At 40.1% G+C, this 23,233-nt stretch overlaps 1 protein-coding gene across 1 annotated transcript in view; it reads left to right on the plus strand.

The window, feature by feature from the left end:
- Positions 1 to 23,233, plus strand: part of unc13ba (unc-13 homolog Ba (C. elegans)) — a 224,964-nt gene that overhangs the window by 129,272 nt on the left and 72,459 nt on the right. Inside the window, exons 12-17 of the mRNA XM_074669684.1 lie at positions 7,314 to 7,363; positions 7,492 to 7,567; positions 9,670 to 9,768; positions 14,596 to 14,670; positions 17,919 to 18,138; positions 18,289 to 18,516. Coding sequence (XP_074525785.1) covers positions 7,314 to 7,363; positions 7,492 to 7,567; positions 9,670 to 9,768; positions 14,596 to 14,670; positions 17,919 to 18,138; positions 18,289 to 18,516 — 748 coding nt within the window. The remainder of the gene's footprint in view (positions 1 to 7,313; positions 7,364 to 7,491; positions 7,568 to 9,669; positions 9,769 to 14,595; positions 14,671 to 17,918; positions 18,139 to 18,288; positions 18,517 to 23,233) is intronic.

Consider the following 23,233-nt stretch of genomic DNA (forward strand, 5'->3'; position numbering starts at 1 on the left):
TCCCCTTTTAACAGAGAAAGCTGACTGTCCGAATGTTGATCTACGTTTTTGAATGATACAGTTTCCATTCACCGTGCTTCTTGTACTTCATGCTGACCACACGTGGGCCAGGATTGAGATGTATATCACCTGCCAGGAGTAGCAGTACAAACATAAATCTTGATACACTCCCATTCCCACGCTGTGTTCTGTATCAATTTTTGTTTTTCCATTTTTAATTTGTCCTTTTAAAGCAGGCAGAGTACAGAATACGTTGACCATGTCCAAAGAAGTGAAGTCATGTTAGACCAGGACTGTTAAGAGCCCATGTAAAACTTGGTTTGGTGTAGTTACCCTTTACTTCCAGATAATGTCCAATAGGAATCAGCAGGATCAGACAGCAGAGGAACATCAAACAAACTTTTCCTCCACCAGAAACCTTTCATTTGAAGTTTTCTTAAAGCTAGTGTGGTACTTTGGAGAAACTCTTTTCTGATCAAAAGTGTTCAAAGTAATGAGGGCTGAGGTGGAGCCCAACAAACCACCTGCAGCCTCCTCAGCAGCCACCTTGTTATCTCTTTTTGCCAGTTATTCAACTCATTGATAAGGGAAGCTCGATACTAAAGCCATACATAGCAGTGTTTTTCAGCCAGCGAATCCGAATGAACGATAAGTCGGCTATGACATTTGAGAACCAAAAACTCTTTTTACTGGCTTAAACATGAAACCAAAGTTTTCCAAAATCTTCACTTTGGCTGATGTTTTCAGAAAATATTTGCGTTAAATTACTAAAAAATGCAGTTTTATGTGGATGACAGGCCTTAACATAAAATTATGTGGTTTCCCAGATACCCAGCAGGCTTCATTGCCTCAGATGCAGACAGCAGGTGATTGAGCTCACCTGTACCTGATTAGCAACCAGAAGCCAGGAGAGTGTAAATGAGCCTTTTTCCTTGAAAGAAAGGAATAGAAATACGATGAGAGTGATACTCCTTTTGAGGGTCAACAGGAAATTCAGAGTACGTCATTCTGATGTTTGCAGATGACTTCCTAAATTAGCGGCTACTCTCATGTTGAAACCTCTTTCTTGATATTAGGTTATAACAAAACGTTGCATTCAAAAACAGTTCAAAAGTTAGAGCTGGAGTCTGAACACCAGCTGCACATAACCTTTCAAACAGCGGTATACAAAGGTTTATATTTTCCACGAGATGTTGCGCTGCAATCAATGCAACAAGAAAGGAACTTACAGTCGAGCCTGGCTCCCTCTGATCACCTGCAGAGCTTGTGTCAGGCGCTGCAGGTGATCAAACTTGAGGGGCAGAGAGACGACGTTCGTCTAGCTCTCTGGTAGTGGATGATGATCTTAAACAGAGCAGACAATAAGAAAAAAGTACAGATGATCAGAGGCTACCCAGAGCGTGCATTTTCTTTAATTATTGATTAAAGACTCTAAGTTTTCATTTTACTACAACCAAATGTGATATACATCAGAATGACGTACTCTGATTTCCTGTTGACCCTCAAAAGGAGTATCACTCTCATCGTATTTCTATTCCTTTCTTTCAACATGAAGGAACAAAAAGATGGGAACATATTGAATTCAGTTTGTTGTGCTTATGTATGTCCAGAAGATGGGCCCTACCTTGAACATTAATTATCCTTTTGATGTTTAGCAAGGGCACTTTGCTTTTGTAAGCTTTGGTCAGTCTGAGCTGACATGGTCAGCGCGTCCTGTGGAGTTGAGTTAACCTCAAAATATTACATCAGCTGGAAAGGATGAGGATTTTAACCTATTCAGACCCAAGCTTTTGTCTGGTGTGCAATTTTTAATTTGATTATTTGTGTTATGAGTTCTTTATGAGTTGTTTGTAAGTACTGTTATTGTATTTAATTTTTTTTTTTTTCACTAATGTTGTGATTTCACCAAAAGATGATGTGGGCAGTGTCCCTAAAAGTGGCCAGTAGTTTAAAGTTTAAAAAAATGTAGTATCATGGGTCTGAGAGGCAGAAATGTACTGTCCACTTATGTGGACGCTGGGTCTAAAGAGGTTAAAGTTCATCGGAGTTGTGACCATCAGTATATGGTCACAACTGTTTTGTATTTACTGACATGACCAGCAAAATCTCTTGGTTGGTTTGAAGTAAAGCATACCGTCCTATGATTAGTACATGTCATTATAATGTGGATAGTATGTGTCTCATGAGTACGCCTCTTCTGTTTGTTGGGCAAAGAGAGAAACTGTGCAGAGACACACACTTGTGTTAGGGTTAGGGTTAAGATTGTTAGATATGTGATTTGTGTCAATGGCTTCAAGAACTCATTGACCCCCTTCATGAAACGAGGGATCATGTAAAGCATGCTTTTGTGAGTGAATGAATGTATCAGCTATTATTTCCCATTTTCCTTATTTGCACTTCTATTAGAATTATACTTTGAAACCTGACAAAGTAAATTGGCCTATTAGTTCTCAGTGTCTTGATGAAAGAAAGGGTATAATTCCTCAAAGTCTTCCTCTTTTGCCAAGTTTTTAGCTAAACTGGGTTTTACAGTACTTCTCAGTTGACACACATTTTGTCTCTGTCTTCCCATTCTAGTAATGGACCACTGACATTTACAGTTTGGGCTGAATACGTTTTTAACAGGCATGATTAGACCGACTGTGATACCAGAGGATTTATGATTGTATCTCCAACAACAATGTTGGGAACTACATGAGGACAGTTTGCTCTCTTGAGAACATGTTCTCCAGAAATCGCTTCAATGGACAACATGGAGCAGGTGTTGCCCCCAAAGGAGGCACAAAGGCAAAAGTTCATTCACCAAAAAAGAGGGCTCCAAACCCCAGGGTAGCACTGGTCATTCGTGGTAAGATACATCGTCTCTTACAAGGATCTGCAGACCACCATGTCCCAGATCCTCATCTCTACTATGCTGGTATTGAAGAGGAGGAGAGGGAAGCACAGGAGAGCAGGAAAGAGCACAGAGGTGTTTATCCAAGGGTCAGCTCCAGACCTGAGGCCTACTCTCCAAAAGTGCCAAACGGTAAAGGACATGGAGTAGCACCTGGGCCTCCATGTGTCGGAGAGGTGGAACTGAACAGAGAGGGGTGTATAAGAATACCCTGCACTCTGCAACATAGAAGCTCCAGATCCCAACCAAATGTAAAACGTATCTCCTTCGAGAGTGGAGTCCGGGAAGCTCCTGAGCCAATGCGACCGCCTAGCTACTACGGTCCAATCGGCCCAGACATGAACGGTACTAAATTTGCAGGAGCAGCAGGAAGTGAATTCACTTCACCCCGAATTCGGCCAAAGAGACCATATTCTGCTGGTGACTGTGTGGACTACAACTTCAACAGAACTCTCCCAGGTACTCTGCTGGAGGAGGATGAGGATAAAGAAGAGGAGTCGAGTGCCATCATTGAGCACATTCTGAAGGAGCTGAGGGGAATAAACAAAATTCAGGAGGAAATCTCAGACCTCAGGGATTACCTGACCTCTGTCCGAGGCTCAGTTGAGGAAGTGTCATCCTGTGTAGATGCTGTACTGTCAGAGATTGAGGGAATCCGTTCAAGTAACAGGGCAGGTTCGATGGTCCATGCTGGGACTTGGTCTGGTGCAGAGTGCAAAGAAGGATCATCCCCTCGCCGAAGGCCAGCTAGTGCATATGGCAGTTTAGGGAGTGCAGTGCCAAAGTCTGGCTCAAACATGTTCTCCCAAGTCTGCAAAGAGCGCCATAGCATCCATGGAGAGCTGGTGCTCCCGAGGCCTGAAGAATCTACTGTGTCCCCAATTGCTGAATCAGTGGGTCCTGATGAGCTGGAGGAACCAGAGGATACCTCTGACCATAGCTCTGATATCCCAGTAGGTGCTATAGCACGAAAGCTCAGCTTTGGCTACCTTGAAAGACAGGATGGCCAAGACTGTCCAAGCACCAGCTCCTTGTCTTCAGGTCATAGTTCCAAATCTGAGTCTGACCTGGAGATACCCTCGTGCAGTCATGGGAGAAAGCATGAAACAGCTGAAGGTGATGAACATTGGACTAAAACCCAACGAAGTGATGTGAGAGGATCTGTGTGGCATGGGGAAAGTGCTTACCTCAGGGACAAAAGTCTGGAGAGTCATGGAGGTGACAGTCCTATTTACTGTGAAGGCGCGAGCAGCTGGGATCACTATAGAGGTGCAGGAGGTTACAGTACACCAGGGCAGTGCTCCTCAGAAAGCTCAGAGCACCCCTCCCTTCGCTCTGGGAAACATTACAACTCACCTGCCAGCACTTCTAGCAGAGAGGAGTGGCAGTCACGAAGGAGGAGACCTCAAACCAAATCTGCAATCCATGTTGCAAAAGATAACCCCACATCAGGCTACGAATACAACCCAGATTTCTCCTACCCTCAGAGTTCTGGATACCACTCAGTCGATGGGCATGATGGAGAAGCAGCTGAATTTGATTATGGACAATCAAATGACCTGAGTTACTCAACAGACTGTCAGATTGATAGTTATCAGGAACCTTATTCAGCCTACGAAGCCCCTTCAGAAGGGGCATGGACTGAGCCATCTCTGTGTACTGATGTAGCTGGTGTTGATAAGCAATTCATCCAAGAGACTGAACTCAGAAACCAAAGCCCAGAAACTAGACTCCATCACCCCAGCAGTGAGGACATCCAGGCTGGCAGTTTCACTGTCAAACGTTTCGGCAGAGCTGTCCTTGATTTTAGATCTGCCTTGCGTGGAGCACTGAGAAAACTTGACGTACCTACAGCTCAAAACGCCGGAGAGGAAACAGACTTTGACTCATCAATGCCTTCTGAACTGTATACAATTGAGTTGCCTTCAAAAACTTTATATTATGGGGCACCGAATGAAGAGACTTTGAATGAAACTTTTAGAGATGATCTGATAGACAGCAGCTGTGTTGTTCCAGAGCTCAGCAAAGACAACACTCTGGACAAATCAGATCTTTTCTCTGTGGAGCCTCTGCCTGAAGAAGCCAATGACAGCCTTATGTTAATGTCTGTAGACACGTACCAACATCCTTCTTGCTCAGACTCGATTCCCCAATGCATGGAAGATCTTTCAGTCTGCCCTGACCCAGTGTCCAGTAGCTCTGCAATAATTCCTCCACCCAGTGACCTTACAGAACAGTCCTACAAAGGTCCTGCAGAAGGTCAAGAAGCCGGTCCTGCAGATCGCACCATGAGAACTCAGATCTCTGAGTGCACAACAACAGAATCCCTCTCAGTGTCCCTTTCTGCTGAGGAACCTGCATCAGAGGAGCAGGGGGTGGCTGAGGTGCCAACTGACAAGCAACCGTCCACAGACGCTGTGTCCACTGAGGGCAAAGTAGAAGGAGAAGCAGGGGAGCTTTCAATGGAGATAAGCCAATTGGATGAACGGAAACTAAAATGCTTGAGGACCTTCCAGCAAATTCTGCGGGAGAAAAGGGAGTCCAGGCGCAACCTTGCCAGTATGACCATGTCCACCTTTTCTCAGGACAACTTTGAGCCAGGTAGACAACGGAGACTTTAAGTCGAAATCCACTTTTGTCTGATCATCCATCATCCATTGAAGACACTTGTTTATTAATCACAATACAACACAGATTATTTTACTGACTTGTTCCCATAGTTCACGGTGTCCCAACAACTACAAGCCTGGGCATACACTGTGTGACTTGAAGCAGATTTTGACCTGAATTTTGAGTCAGACGATTGGTTCAAAATTTAGGCCAAATTTTAGCCAAAAATACCTGCATGCCTATTATTTTATTTTTCTTCTCCCTACATTTTCTGATTCTATTTAGCTTTCCTAACTTATAAAGACAGAAAAAAGAAAATTAAGTGAATTGACACATTAGGTGTGACCACTTTGTTGAACATTCATGAGCTTTGCTGAAGAAAATTAACGTGTTTAGTGTGAGTTGTCCTTCCACAGTCACATCTCACAGTCCCGCAGTGTGTGCCAGCCTAAGAGCAAAACATCATCAGAACATTTTATTTTACTCTTTGTTTTCTGGTCATGATTTTATTCAAACCAGTAGTTATTTAATACTCAACGATCAAGTTTGTTTGCTTCAAAACTTTCCACTTTGATGTTCTGTCACCAAAACCTCCCACTGTAGCAAAACATATTTTGTACCCGTCATCATAGCGGTGGGATGTTTGTGTTGATAAAAGCATATCTGCCTGTCTCCTCCTGGGGTTCACCCATTTAAGATCAGACCTCCCCAGTAAATGTATTTACTGTATGAAATGGCTTTTGCTCATTTCAGACCTCACATGAGAGTAATGTGTATCCTGCTCCTCCTTAGTCCCTTCCTCCTCAGCAGTGAACATTTGCTGAATTAGAAATCGTTAATTATCTCCTCCAAAAGTAAACCTGACATTCAAAAAGAAGGAGAAAGGGAATATGGAGAGTCGTTTTCTGGATGAATTATACATGTTAATCCAACATTTATGACCTTAAGCACCATTTTATATGAAAACTCTGTGGCAGAGCGGCTTTTAACATCACCCAAGCATTCAGCAGAAAATGAACATTACAGGGTGTGTCTCTTTACTCTACATGATGAGTCGAAGCCATCAATGACTTTCTTGTTCTTTTGTGTTGTTTTTCAGATGGAAGTCAAGAAGGAGTGCAGGTTACCTCTTTTGTGGTCTCTCTTTCATCAGCATTTTTAACATCCCATCCTGAAATATTTCCTCTGTCTGAAAAAAAAAAATCTGTGTACAGTTTTTATGTCAGTGCTGATCTTAAAAACTCTCTCTTATTGTGTTCCCATCACTCCTGGTCGTTTCAGGATGATGCTAATGAAGCTGCTTTGCGTTTTACGAGGCATCACCCTCCATAGATCTGTGCTCTATTAAGAACATTTTGTTTTTTCAGTCATAAACATAAAAATGACTGATAGGAACAGGTCAGTATTGGTTAGGGTGTAATATTGATGAAAAGCAGTATTGATGTTGCACTTTTTGTCCCTGTGGTGTTTCTTTATTGGCTGTCAGGGAGAAAAAAAAAACATTAAGAAGTAGAAGTCAATATTTGGTTAGCATTTACAGGGAGCATATGTGGTTTGGTAGGTTTTATGTCAGCGAGTTAAGGCAGATTTATGGTGCTCATATGTGTAGAAGGTTGAAATGATTGATTGAGACGCTCTCTCAGGCATGCATCGCTGAAACTCAACCACCCCAGCTCTGCCTTCTTCTTCCCTCTCTTCTATTTTCTCTTAATGTCTGTGCTGCTCGTGCCTGTGCATGCTCCTTTTTATTAACCATTAAAAAAAACATCCTTCAACGGCTTAATGCTTGACCTTTGACATTCTATTACAGAGTCACGATCAAGATGGTGACCCCAGTAAGCACCCGTGGGCCAAGCCAGGGTCAGTAAACACCTTTATGTGTGTGACCAAGAACATAGTGGGAGGCTTTCAGGGTTATTATGTGCACAAGGTTTTGTCATTTGAATATGGATCTGTGCATTGATGTTAATATTTGTGAACATGTGTAGGGGAAACACTCCGTTTGGCATCGACAGCATGCCCGACCTCCGCAAGAGGAGGCCCATCCCCCTCGTTAGTGAACTGGTGAGTATACACGACCCAATATCGGCTTCCTTGACCTTTCTTAACCTCTACAGCTTAACAACCTTTTTTTCCCATTCAGACGAAGATGTGTTTATAGGTGAAGTGAACAGACTAGATTGATTATGGATGAATGTTTAATTCAAAACTGTAGATAGTACAAAAAAATCTTCACATACACAAAAATGTGTGAGTCTACAAAAAAACTTTATTTACCAACAAAAAAAAAAACCTAAATTCAAAATAATTTTAGCTTAAGATTTCAAATTTTTACCCCATTGTGTCAAATGTTCACATGATGCCAGTAAAAATCACATGAATCAAATGGTTAATTTAATTTTGTACAAGAAAAATTTGTTTTATAATCCAAATATATTTGAAATACCATGATTGATGATAAACTTTTCAGTTGAGAATATTTAGCTCTGATGTTGTGTTTATTCACAGCAGATGTTAACAAATTCAATTCCTTGTTTATTTTGAATATTTGACTGCCAGACTGTTTTGTGTTTACAAGCTTCACATGCTACAAAAAAGACTAACTACATTGCCAGGTGAAGCAAGCTATGCTTATTGAGGCAGTGCTAACATGGACACCATTTAGTTGACATTGAATGAAAAACAAAGATTTTCAAAAAAATACTTGATAATCCTTTTTTTCTTACTCCAGGAAGCGTCAAAGATCAGTTTGTCCTGCATTCTTTCTAAATGAGTGAATCTCTCTCTGGTTATGGATAATTTGCTGGAGATCAGATTCTCACCAATAATCGAATGCAGTGAGTGGAACGCTCAGTAAGAGATGATTTTGTGTCATTTCTTGCTCAAAAACAGCTTGCATCTAATTGTGTGTCAATATGATTTTATTGGTGTTTGTTGTGGACACAAAGTCTATTAACTGAGCTGCCTGGCAAAAGAAGTCACCACCCAAAAAACAGTCACACAATCTAATATTTCGTTGGACCGCCTTTAGCTTCAATTACTGTGGGCATTTACTGTGGCATTGTTTCGATAAGCTTCTGCAATGTCACTAGACTAATTTTCGTCCAGTGTTGCATGAATTTTTCACCAAGATCTTGCATTGATGATTTGCCTTTCAAAATAAGATTTCACTGCATTTTTACCCTTTCTGCAAAAATTATGTCCTTTGAAACCATAATTGAGCTCCAAAATTGCTCATATGACAGACTAGAACTTGCTCTTGTGGAAGTTGTTATTTCGGACCCAGTTTTCAAATGACGAGCCTTCAAATTCCCGAACCCCAAAAGAAGCCCTCTTAGCTCCCTCCCTTAAACTACATAGGTTTGGAGCCTCCACCTCGCTCAGGCTTCCTCAATTGGGCCTCTAGACCAAAAAATAAAACTCGTACAGCTTTAAAAATGACATGAATGGACATAATTTCCTACCAAAATATCACACTTCTACACAGATTAGGTCAACATTCTGGCCAGTATGGTGAGTTGTTTGTAAACTTTTGTGAATTTGAATCCTTCCTCTGCTGCAGCAGTTCTGTGATGATGTCATGCACTGATTAGGAGTTCCGTGTAGCTGGTCATGTGACTCAGCAGAGGAATTAATACATGGTATCAACTGTTAAAGCACTAAGAGGGCCAGAAGGGGATAAAACTCTGACAGTGGAGGGGAAACGGGTATGACAGTCCGGCAGAAGGGACCAGCAAGAGTGAGAGGACCCGTCTAACGCTGCTTGCAGCTTTAGCTGATTAGGGTCCTCGGCAGAAGGAAGAGAGCATCTTCTAGTTAACTATATCTCTTTGTATGCACTGTGTACAGAATCCTTTGTCACATTCAGTCACATAAATACTTGCTTGTGTTGTATGTTGCTTTGGACAAAAGCATCTGTGAAGTAAAATTGTAGTATTATACTGTGTATGTAATGATCTGTTTGTATTGGTATTGAAAGCAGTAGAGTGATGGTTACGTGCTGTCTCAGTGACACAGTTTAAAGTGATGATTCAAATATAATGACTCGCAGCCTTCATACAGGTTGAAAGCATAAAGGGTCTATCCACTGCTCTTCAATCTGTGCTTTTTATGTTTCTGTAAGAAGTGAGTGGCAGGACTCAAGGTGAACCTTGTTATCCTCTCAGAGGGGAACCAGTTTGTTTGTCTCTCACCTCTTCTCCCTCTTCTCCTTCTCTCCCTTTGCACACGATGGCTCCTCTCCACTCGTCGGCCCTCAGGCTATGGTAAGTAAAAAGAAACTTCAGCTGCACTCTGTTTGATAGAGCTTTCTAATTATCCTGACTGAACCAAGGCTTTTCAATCTGCTCCTACTTTTCTTTTGTGCATTTACAGAAATTCGGTTCACAAACAAACAAACATTCTCGTCTGTGAATGTCAGCTATTGTTCTGCTGTACTTCTGATTTTCTGACAAACACAGGGAGAATCAATTCCTTTTTGTGAATCCTTGCAACCTTCCCTCTCAGTTTTGGTCAATGTTTTTCTGAAACAAACTTTTTAATTAACTGGTTTATTTTGCTATAGCCTATTTTACACACCAGTGACTGAATTTTTTTCATTCATTTCATTTTTTAATTAACTTGGAAATCTCTTACCTAAGTTGGATCTGTTCCAACAACTTCCTGTTGGATAATAGAAAAGGTAGGGGCGCCTGGGTAAAGCATGCAGGAGGGAGAGGAGTCTTTAGTTATGATAGCTGGTTTAATGCTGATTTCTTTATAATGTGTTAAAGAGTATTTAGTTAAGAAGTTGTAAAAGTACTTTTAAAAAAAACGTGAGCCAACTGGTGTGATCGTCATTCAGCGTCTCGGTATCACACCTGGGTCTCTGTGAGTGAAAGATGTTAAAAGTCACGGTGAGTTGTTTTTTTTTCCTCCTCCGGCTCTCACATTGACTTTGAAGTACTTCAGGGAGGCTGATGGTGTCTGAGCAGTTAGAGCTGTGAATATTCAGCCGCTCAGATCCGAGAAACTTGTCTGAAGTGATTAAAGACGCTCATCTTCTTTGATTTGAAGAGTAAAGGTCACACTCTACACACGAGAGGTCTGGGTATAAAAACGCCCTTGAGGTTTGAAGCGATAAGGCTCCAGAACAGTCTGGTCTAACTTCAGTGAAATGAAGCTGCTCAATTTAAGAAGAAGGAAATCAAAACTGGCATCCAACCCCTGACTTTACCATGATATTTTTTATGTCAAACACAACTGAATTGCAAATGTGGCCTCTACAAGCACTTTAGTCTGAGACTGCAATATTCATTAAAATGTTGAAATCTTAGAAAACACTTGCAAATGTCAGTTGTTCTGGGCTATTTGAATTGTTTTGCTCCATCTTCTTGTTGCAAACAGCTGTAAATGTGCACAATTTGCTTTTAGACCTAATTTAAAATGGGGGTACAATAATTTTGAGTGCAACTGTATAAAGGTGTTTGACTGGTGTCCAACTTCACTTGATGTACGAAAGAGGAGTCAAACATACAGTGGCCAATAGGTGTCAACCAATTTGCAAAAGCAACAACACAACTGAAGTACAGCAACAACAGAAGTTAAGAGGACAGTTTTCCTGATAGACACAGAAAAGTTGTGAAAGTGATTTAAGGATTGTTTTTTTTTTTTTTTACCTCAGCTATGATAGATATAGATCAAATGCTAACGTTAATAAAGAAATATAAGTTCTACATATGGATGGGCACCTTTTACATTTGAAACGATACAGTACCTATGCCTGGTACTTGGCAATCGGTACTGGTACTCAACGGCACCAACTTTCAATATTTTTTTGTGTTTATGTGGTAAAAAAATAAACATTTTTTCAGAATAAAATTTCAATGATTTTCAATTTAACATATTTATTTTTTAGTATATGACCTTGCAATCTGTGTTCATTACCAGCATGGAACTCTTCCACTCCCTCGCAGACACAGATATGCATTTAGGTACCTAAAAATGGTACTGTATGATTTTACATGAATTGGTACCTGGTACTTTTGACTGAACTTGGTTGATACCTATATAAGTACTGATTCGGTACCCATCCCTTCTATAAAGGATATAGCTGTGGGAACGTATTTTCAGCAGGGGGTGCTGAGAAAAAAAAAAAACGGGGGGTGGGTGGGGGGGGTGACGTTGACGACTTTGCATAGCCTATATGAGTTAAATTAAACAGATATATTACTAAAACATGAAATGAGTTGCTGCTGAGAAACAATGCACTCTGTGCACACACAAGCCACACTCACACACACAGGCACACCCAGTCATGCACACATACATAAACACACACAGTGCCAGGCCTACATTATGGTATCTGTTCAGGGTGCTTTTATGCAGACCATGGTGCTGACCATCAACACTTATGAATGCATAATGCATTAAATTTACCACACAAATGCAAACTTCTCAGCGGCAGCACAAAAACAACACATAATGAGAATGTCTCTGTGTACATGGATCAGGGTCAGGTGTCAGTCTCTTTTAGAACATGCGTCTCAAGGTTGAAAAACTTCTCTGCAAAGAAGAGACAAAGAAGGGTAGGCACATGCAGAGTTATATTAGTTTCTCCACTTCTTGAAATTTGAGGGTGCATGTTGGAGAGATGCGCGTCAACCTCCTGTACTGTGTTGCATGGAGAGTTAGCTACTTTAAACACATTTCCCAACATCCGGAGCTGAAGGTGCAGTCCTCCTGTATAGATCCCGCCAATATTCATGCATGAGCAGCGAGCAGGAGGGAAGCGCACCACCCTTGGCGAAAATTTGATTTATTTTCTAGTTTTGAGCACAATGCATTTCATTTTATGAACAAATATAGCAGTGAAAACTACATAGATTTAGTACTTCGTGAAAATAAATTAGTTTAAGCAACATAATTTTAAATAATGGGAGATTGGGCTTAATTTCGCTACACTAGTAGCTACACCCGCGGCCCTGATAAAGGATATCACATGGTGACACCCCTACAAAGCTATATTTTTCAGAGATGAAGTTAATCCTTTACTTACTTTTACAAATTTTCTGTGTCGATTTGGATAAGTTACCCCTTTAACTTTCATCGTGGCTGTACTTCACCTGTGTTGTGGCTCATGCATTTTTGTTGTAGCTTTTGCAAATCATCTGACACCCACTGGCCACCATACAAACAAACAAACATAAAAAACACAGACAAATTAAAACTGCTCAGATGGTGGAGTGTTGTGATTGGTTTGCAGGGCAGCATCAGATACCCAGCATTCATTTACAACATTTAGAGAATTGCTGTACGTCAGCTGTACATACAACATAACATAGGATGCAGCAGCTGTGCGCTAATGGTTGCTCGTTATCCAAAATGATGTGATGCTGGACAAAAAAACATGTCCCTGCTTTCTGTGAATGCAGTGTGTCAAGGGGATTTATTCATGGTATTAAAGGAAGAGTAGAAAAGGGCAGAAAAGAGCATGACGCATCTTCCTCATGTGCAGGACGAAGGCACAAGTCTCGCACCAGTCGACTGATATAACCATCATCACCTCTGCTCACTCACCAGCGCTGAATTTTCTGACTTTTATGAGCTGAGTTGACACATCAGCTCACTCCAGCTTCCTGTGAAAATATAATTTGTAGTCTGGCAGGAAAATTTCCCGGGTGTAGTTGTCAATTTTCAATGTTGTCCTGAGTTGGCAGCTTAGATTCAACATATTGTCTGGTCTCACAGACCAGACTGGTCAGCACTTCCTTCACGGCTGTGAATCCATTTCCTCCTGCTTCTCTAAATGTGAGTTTTAGACTTTCTGGTCCCCGTCTCACATTCAGACCTCCTCGGTCTATTCTACATAATTCAGTACCACAGCTTTGATTCTGCACAAATCCTCAGACTCATGCTGGGCACACTGAATGAAAGTTGGTGAGGTATTGACATGTGAAGTGCCTCTAAATTGACACCGTTATAAAAAAAAGTTTCATATAGCCTAAACTAAATGGATTTAACACTTCACACAGCACTTCACACCTTCTGTCATACATGTGATCATCTGTGCAGTGGTTACGTGGATTGCTATGGAAACTAGCTCAACACTATTATTATAGACGTATTCTAAGTTTTCTAAGCCCTTCTTGTATTGTCAATTTAAAGGAACTTAATTTAACACACCAGCTATATAAAACTCCTCTGAAGCTTCATTCAATCAATGTTTGTATAAGTGTAGAGATTGAGTTTGTAGAGAGAAGATGAATCACTGAGTGGTGTAAATAAGAACCAGTAATCACTTCAATTTGATGATAACTGAGAGGATGCACAAGGCTGTGCCTCTATTTTGAAGACACTTCTCAGCTGGAGCAGCTATGAGGAAAAAAAGCATTTAAACTTCAGCTTTTTTCCGCTTGAGATGAAGAAAGTCAGTCTAAATGTAATAAAATATCTTGACAGTCATGCTTCCCTTGGGCCAGAAGACTAACCGCTATGATTTGTAAATCTGCAAGTGCAACACTTTTATACTCCTGGGTGTAAGAAAAAAAGTATCAGGAAAATGTTGATTTTTTTGTCTGAATGGGATCCAAAACGTATTTGCAGCCACACTAAAGCAAGCTGTGTCCCCCTGTTAGCATTTAGTATTCTACCAAACAGCAGTTGATTTACATTTAATGAACTTATCTGAGAAATTTTGTAACAGCTTTTCTCATCTACGTGTTGGCAGGAAAGCAAATAAGCTTATTACTGAAAATGTCAAACCATGAATTTTATGGCCTATTTGAGTGGTAGCAGATCTAAATTAGACATTTAAAATCAATTTTTATTACCTAATCAAAGGGATGTTGAATATCTTGTTAAGAACTCAGAAAAACCTGAATTAGGAAACCTAGTGTGTCATTTTTGTTGATTTTTTTTCAAGGTGAGTCGCAGGAGAAATGTTTGACGTGTTTCTTAAAGCCTTAAAAGCTAAAAGTGCCTAACATCAATCAGGAGATGGATTTCCTGAATGTCACCCCAAAAGCTACCTTTGTTTGTCTTTCTCTTTGCATTGTTTGTTTGTTCTCTGGCTGTTCACAACGGATGCATTCCTCTCTCTGTGTTGTTTCCAGTCTATGATACAGTCGAGGAAAGCTGGACTCGCCCACACACTGGCCACACGGACCTCCCTGAAAGACGAAGAGCTTGTGAGTGGACAAAAACATATTCTGCATACACACACTCCTACATAAACTGAAGCTATTGTATGTCTTTATACCACCTGGAGGCCTGCTAATAAGGATCCACACAAACTTTAATTCACACATTTTTCTCACCACACACTCCTGCAGCAGTAGAGTTGTTAATCTGTCTGTTGAAGATCCAATAAAGTGTGGACTTTGAATCTGGCTGAGTCAGCTTAAGTCAGCCTCAGGTTATAATACAGCCCCGAGCAGCAAAGCTTATTATCGTTACTTATTGTTTGTTTGTGCCTCTTTTTACACTCTGTGCAAAGTCATGGCAGCGATAACATTATATTAAGTGAAACATTAATAATTTAAGTGGATAAAGAAGGCTAGGTCAAAGTAATAATACAGTGGAGAGTAAAGCAGGCGACATTTTTAATATATATTTATCACACTAACATAAAATGATGCTAAAATTGGTATTGAAGGTTAGAAGTAGGTCAAACAGAGTGGGAAACATCAGCTCTGGATTTAAAAGTGTGCATTTGATTTACAGATAGATTATCACTTGAATGTCATAGAAATTTCTGTGTGGCAAGATGAGCAAACACAGCAGTACCTAAAACTGAAAGTATTAAGCTTTTATTGCTTAACTTTGAGTTATGTAGTTTAAAAATGGGTGTTCCTTTTATTTTGCCCACTTTCTACAGAAGTTATAAAAGAGCAAAGATGCTATAAACAGCACGGTATCAGCTCAAGTTTATTTTATTTATAATGACTGAAAGAGAGGAAGATAAATTACTTGATCTGAAGTTTGGTGGGTAGTTTAACTAATTGTGGTTAACTTAAATGTGCTCTTATGGTGTAATTTACAACAATTCTAGTCTATTATTCTTCACCGATTCTGCAGTGTCTCACAGTGGTAAGCTAACATGCTACATCAATGCCTTTTTGCTGTATTTTCTACAGTATAACTAATACTACAGTATTGGAAAACTATATGTTATAAACCTTTTGTTCTTGGTATCTTTGAAAATCCTTGCTAATTGGTTATCTACTGCTGCTTAGTGACAGTATTTTGCTCCTAGCTAACTGTGTTAATTGCTAATCATAAATTCTAGCATTCTTATTTTATCCTATGTGAACTATCACTGTAAAGCCTAGCTAAGCAGCTGTCTACTGCTAGTTTTTTGCTAACTTAACATATTGAAAGCTAACTATTTAAAATATTCTAGTAAGCTAATTATATCTAAATTGAACTATTGCCATAAAGCCTAGCTAACAGATAATTTTACAAGCTAATAGTATTTGGCTGGATAATGGTATCAACAGTTAGGAGTTGCTAGTCGTCAAGGCTAATGAAATGGTTTTAGTAATCAGCATTGGTGTTGTAGCTTATATGAGACCCAGATTTTACCATTTATCTGGTCAAAGTATAGCAGCTTTTTGGATACTTTAACAGCATTCAGACCCAGGTGAGAAGACAATATACAATGATTATATGTATGGATGCCAAGCCAAAATTAGCATTGAACCCTTTTATCTAACAATATTGTTAACAATGGGAAACATATGTAAATGATGAAGTTTCTAACTAGCTGACAGATTAGTGGTGGTAAGCTGTTAATTTTCTTTGATTATAGCTGTTGTAAAATAGTTGTCTTCATTATACAATACTGGTAAGTCTATCTCCTGCCGTAAACAAACCTGGAACATATCGGAACAAATGCTTCTATACTTGGTAGATGTTATCATTTCCCAATGTCTCAATAATTAGATAAAACTGGTACAAACATGTTTGCATTTAACTTTATATCTATTTAGGTGTCAATAGTCTATATGTCTTTATGTTTAATTTGAAAACACTGTCTTACTTCTATAATAATAAAGACATTTAATGAGGAACATGTTTCTGGATGCATGAATAGAGGAACCTACATTTGTCAGCTGTAAGAACATAACCTCAACAGATGATTGTTGCACATACAGAATCCAGGGAATAATACGACACAATTAGTTCCTTTATTTGTCTATACTCACAGATGGGTGAAGCATATGCAGAGAGATGTGCAACACTTTGTGCTGGCTCATTATCACAAACCATGAGCAGATATTCTCAAGATAACAACCTGTGAAAACCTGTCAATGTGACGCCAAACTTGAAATATATGCCACCCATTCATTAAAACCTCTTCAGTGTACTTTACCTGTAAAATGGAGAAACACTAGAGATCTCTTTATTTAAGGATTTACTTCATAGTGGTTTTATATTGAAGGATGCTGAAGAGTGGCAAACATGTAAATAAAAGGCTGTAAATAAGGTAAAGGATAGTCAAAATGCACTATTGGAATAATAACACCTCTCAGATCATTTTCCTGTAACATCAGGTAGAACAAGATTAACCTGAGGCAGGTGATGCAGAATAAACTCTTTGAATGAAAGCGGTGAAAGGTTGTTTCTCTTATATAACACTCAGTGTTCCCCACTATTCACACCACTACAGTAATGATAATAATGAAAGGCATCACAGTAATGACTCACATCGCCAAATTCTGTGCTGGGCTTCTAGTCAAGGTGTCCTCTCATCCTGTGGAGATGTGTTCACCTCCTCCCACACTCCTCCTACACCGGACAACAGCAGAATCCAGTTCATCAATAAAGGAGCCAAGAATTTTAAAAACACAAATTAGTTCTGTCTTACAAAACCATAATTTGACACTATTTTGGCAGTACCCACCTTCAAACAACCTTTTCTTTTGAAAATTCTGTCTTGTGTTAACGTTGGAGACGTTTTTTCCCAAATATTAAAACAAACCAAGAGGAAAATTATTGAAGCGTTCATTTTAATTCCTTCCTTGTTCATGTTTTTGCATTTTTGTTGGATGCACTGCCAGCTCGCACTCTCTTTGTTTCTCTGTTTGGTTGTATTAGTGTCAGTGACCTTGCTGTTCTTTGTTTTGCCTTTTCCACACTTTATCCCACGCTTTTGTAGCCCTCCTACAAATTTCTTTCAAATCTGTTATTTCCTTTTCTTTATTTTTCTTCTATCCTTGCAAAACTTTACTTGTATTTATCTCTGTCTTCTTCCATCTATAATTTTACACCAGCTTGTTGAAAAGTAGATATAGGGTTGTGGATTGTTCTTTTGTTCAATCTAGCAGTTGCTGGTTTTGTTTTCTTTTCTTGTCCTATCATTTCTTTTTTTTTTTACATATATCAATGTATTTTATTGAAGATATAATTATTCTCTCTTCTTCGTATCTTGTAGAAAAACCACGTTTACAAGAAGGCCCTGCAAGCCCTGATCTATCCCATCTCCTGTACAACACCACACAATTTTGAGGTGTGGACTGCCACCACGCCAACCTACTGTTACGAGTGCGAGGGTCTGCTGTGGGGCATCGCTCGGCAGGGTATGAGGTGTGCAGAGTGTGGGGTCAAAGTGCACGAGAAATGCCAAGAGCTGCTCAACGCTGACTGCCTGCAAAGTGAGTCAATCTATCAACTTCCTTAAACATCTTACCAGTGTTGAAGACCTTTAAGCTACAGTTCCTGTTAACTCTATTGTTTTTAATCTATTTTATTTTTTTTCTACATCACATTTTCCTCTCTCTGTGTCCCATCTTCGTAACCCTCAGGAGCAGCTGAGAAGAGTTCAAAGACTGGGGCTGAGGATCGGACCCAGCACATCATCATGGCAATGAAGGACAGGATGAAGATCCGCGAGAGAAACAAGCCGGAGATCTTCGAGGAGATCCGGAGACTGTTCAACATCCCAAAGATGATCCACATCCAGCACATGAAGAACATCAAGCAGAACGTCCTGGACGGCACCTCCAAGTGGTCGGCTAAGATCACCATCAACAGTACGTCATTTTTTCAGTTTTGACCTGGAGTGGGAGAACAGAAAACTTTTGGCCACACTTAGAGCTATGGTCTACAATCTTAAACCCAGTTTGGCTGATGAGACACATTTGAAAAACGCAGCCTCACTCACCCCTCCCCTCCGTGTTCCAAGATCCCGCCCCCCAGCTCGTGTCGCCCTTCTTCGCCTCCTTACAACACGCCCCCTCCCACTGAGCAAGAAGCCAGCGGGCAGAAAATGTAGCAAACAAGACAGTCATCCTCTTTGTGACACACAGTGGTAGCTTTTTCAATTGGACCGGCACAATCAAAACCATGAATTAGCCGGCGAAGCAGGTCTGTCGTTGCCACTGCGAGCTGATCAAAGCAGAGCCGACTGTGGGCGAGGCTTTACCTTTCTTAGCATGTCTTCACCAGCTCAGTTTACAATGCTAAAGATGTGTGGCTAACTTATGCTAAAATCTATTGACAGAGCCGACCCGCTCCGACCAGCAGCGTTCAGTCATTAGCCAGTACAGGCACAGACTAACCAGAGTTATTCAGCTGACATCTCCCACTGTAGTAAACAAAGTCATTACTTGTCCAACAGAAACTCAGCTGTCTTCAGCGTCAGCCTTCAGTCCCAAATCCCTCTGCAGCTTTTTCCACCAGTCGTACATTTCTCCAATATTCAGTCTCTGTTGGAACCTGTATCACTCATAATTTTTCCTTGTTTCAGCCTTTTTCTTGAAACTTTTTTGTTTTCTTCCCTTCCCTGTGGAGGGTAACAGTAATAGCTTCCTGGTTTCGGTCTTCTCTGGCTCTATGACGCTTCGGTAGCTGAGCAGCTAGCTGACGTGAGAGGGGTAGTGGGGAAGGACGATGTGGACCATGGGCAGTAAGATGGAAGCGAGGGAGACAGGGGATTGGATGGACTAACGGATCAATCCGGATTGGTCAACTAGTATGCAGCTTTGCAGCGGATATACTGAACGGATTTTTTTCGTTCTTTTTGGTCTTTATATTGTGTGGATTGGACCATAGGACCGTAAAAGCCCTATAGACGGTGTTATTACGATGTGCAAAGCTTCCAAATTGTACACCATAGCTTTAACTTGTCTGGGGTATAAAAAGTCATTAGATCACATATGTAATGTGTTCCCATTCTATAACAAGCTTTTCTGAAAGCTTTCCTGTATGTTTCTATAAATTACTGCACAGTCTCATAATGCATGTTCATAGTGGATAAATTAGTCTAACTTAGATTTAATGCAGTGAAACACGTTCAGGTTGGTTAAGTGGCTTTGGTTTAAATAAGTCTGTATCTCTGTCAGTTAACTTGTTTCTGTAGGCCAAATATATAAAAGTGATGACATACAACTGAAAGTAAATACACATTCCAATGGTATCTGAACTCAGTGGATGTTTCTCTCCTGAAAGTTTAAGCAGACTGGTGATATGGAGCTGAAAAATTGCATTTTCTAGTGTTGACGTTATTAAGTTCAGTTGTCTTTCACATCAAACGGCGTGGATGACTGAGAACCATAACAGATGCCTTAACTTTGACTTTCTATTCCTTCACACCATTCATATTATTTCCCCTTTCCTTACTAAGAAAAACAGCCAAGGCTCCCCATCTACAATTTAAAAACAGGTTATAATGAGCTTCTGAACAGACAACCTTTGCTTTTCTGTTATGCAAACAAACTGCTTCTTAGACTCTCTTTTTATCTCGTCTGTCACTCTTTGTTTGCACATGATTATCAACCTGTCTCTGCTTGCTCTTCTGTCGCCTGAACAGTGGAACATAAAAAAGAATTGCGTCTTGTTTCTCAGAACCCTAAAATTGAACTGAGCCCTGGAAGTTTTCATTTATGCATCAAAAAGTCATTGGACTGCCAGCACTCCCATTTTACAAACACTCTTGACGTTACTGTGACATCTCAACAATTTGGGCTAGAGAGAATATTTCAAACAGCTCAAACAGAAGAAAGGGCAAAGTTTACCTGTTTGTAGTCCACAATTTAAAATGTGATTATCAGCATCGAAATAATTAGTCAGTTAGAAAAGCTTAGCAGCAAGAAGTGAGTTGACGATAGACTGTATAAAGCGTGGTTACACCATTTATCATTGTACAGTTTTAAAGCCAAATTCCCCCCCGTCACAGGCGCCACCATTGTAGCAGTTGTGCAGCCAGAGTCTGAGCAATAGAAACTGTAAGGGATTCAGGGAGAATCTGAGTGGAGCCAGTCGACAAAAATAATTATTATTTTTTCCTTTCGAGAGTCTAATCACTTCTTGACTCTACCTCCTGACATATTTTACAATCTCCGAAAAAAATACACAAGAACGGCAGCTGTCAATCATCGTTAAACATTTCATAAAACCTCATTTTTAACCTCATATAACTAATGAAAATGAAACTTTTCAGAAAAAAAGAGGACTTGAATACAAGGCAGCCAAATGTTATCTTCAAATCAACACAACAATCTGATGTGAGAAAGATTTCTACGAGTTGTATCAATTTTTTAAAGTTTGGCCACAGCTCGTCTGGAATAACTGGAGGGCCAGATTTTTTGACCCATACTGCAGCCAGCCACCAGAGGTCCAGTCATTGTGGCGACCTCACTTGAGCCGTCCATTTTTTACTTTCTATGGAGTTGACCAAGTAAGAAGTGATGGTGCTTGTGGGAAATGGTGTCAGGAATCATCCAGAAAAAGCACTCCAGATTCTGACCAAAGACATCACTGCTATCAGCGCCTTTAAAGCTGCTGTATGAAAATAGTCTGTCATGATGTTGGCGCCCCCTGTGGGTGTAAATGAACACTTCATTGCTTTGCTAATCCTGTTCTACACATAAAAAGATAGCATTAGCTGACAGAAAGCCTCACCTTGCACTTGCTTGAAACACAGATGTTTGAGCCGTTGTGAATACTTGCTGTTAAAAATATATGAAAGGGTTTTCCTTTGTTTTTGTTTTTTTTTTTGTTCAGATAATGGTAATCCTCTGATCTGACACCTGCTCTGCTTTACAGTTTTGTTTGAAAATACAAAACAGATCATGCCAGTCTTGTTGCTGACGGTTTTTATTAAGAGGCATCCATATCATTTTGAGCCTGTTTCACAGTTGAATCCTCCTCACAGCGGCTTCAAATGGTTGAGAAAGTCTGGGAGAAGGTTTTTTGATAAATTCTGAGGAAATGTCTAAAAGAGGATAGTGAATGGAAAGTCAGGACATATTTTCAAGCATTAAAGGGATTCGTAAAGCAGTGGCACAAAGTTTGAAAGCAGTTTTGTTGTTTTCTAAATCCTGCGACGGTGCAGGAAAAACTGGAAAGCAAATCCATCAGCTGCACCGCTAAGAAGCAGGAGGAACACAGCACAGCCGTCTGTGACAAGCTGCAGCTGTGTGAATATGAAGCAGTGTGTCACCGAACCAGAGCATGTCAGGTTTCCCAGATAAATATTCAGAGTGAAAGAAACTCTGCCACCTTCATGAAAGTTTATTCTTTCATCACTGCACAGTTTACCCTGAGCTGTCCAGAAACTTTATAATGTTCATAAACAAGCTTCACTAACTCAGACACTATATCTCCACCTTCAGAACCACCGCTGTTACCAAAGCAACCAGACACATCACACCATATAGTGGCAGAAGTGTTGCCATGGCAGCCATCACACCTTGTCTCCCCGATCAGGAGCCATGAGCTCCAGTGGAGAGGAGAGAGCACAGCGATCAGCGGGCACTTTGTTTTAAACTCAGTCAGGGTCAGGTGGAGAGAAACGTCACTCATTGTTCTCTTTGTCAAGGACACACCACATCTTCACAGATCCACAGATAGAGAGTGGTGTGAAATTAAAAGATACTGTCTTCTAATTAAAAGAGGGGACATTAAATAGTGTTCGCTGTTAAAAATGCTCACATTTTAACTCCTAAGTCTCCAAATACCAATCGTGTCCCACTTCTGAATAACGTCCAGGCTCACTTTAATCTCAGACTCTGTTTTGACTTTAGGTTCAGCTTTAACTCGATGGTGACTGCCAGGAGCCGCTGTGCAGGGCTCTTTGAAGACTCTGTTGAATTCAGTTGAGAATGTTTCAACCAATTAATATTCAAAACTTCATTTAGCAAAGATAAAATACATCAGTCACGGTCTCTGTACAAACTGCTAGCTATGACATTACAGAGACTGATAGGAGTGTGCTTAAAGTTGAGTTTTCAGGCACTGAGACTGTCTTTAAAGAGAGATAATTACAGATGGTACTGTTTCATAACCTATTTATGCCCAATTTTTTTCAGAGTTGTAAGGTTTAAAGTTTTATCAGTTGAGTCCCTTTGAATCATGCTATGTATTTATTTTTTCCATTTTGTACTTTGTTCTGAAGAAAATAGGATTTTTATGACTCGCAACAACTGTATCAGGTGGTCACTCAGCTTGTTACTAGGTCACTTAATAATTGTATAGAAATAATCCTACTAATAAACACTGATTAAAAAACAAAAAAAAACACTAATATTAAAAAATATTAGTATAGTCATACTAAGTAAAAAAAAAAAAAAAGTGGTGGGTGGGTGGGTACCCAAAAGGTACCATGTTTAGGTACCTAAATGCATCCTTGCAACTGTGAGGGAGTGGAAGAGTAGGCGATCTTCCATGCTGGGCATGAACTCAGCATTGCAAGATTATATTTTGAGGAATAAACAAGTTGATTTTATTATTAAACAAATTTATATTTAT

Source organism: Halichoeres trimaculatus, unplaced genomic scaffold, assembly GCF_033239565.1.
Source record: "Halichoeres trimaculatus isolate MK-OKI-2021-1 unplaced genomic scaffold, fHalTri1.1 fHalTri1_scaffold_5, whole genome shotgun sequence".
Classification (NCBI taxonomy): Eukaryota; Metazoa; Chordata; class Actinopteri; order Labriformes; family Labridae; genus Halichoeres; species Halichoeres trimaculatus.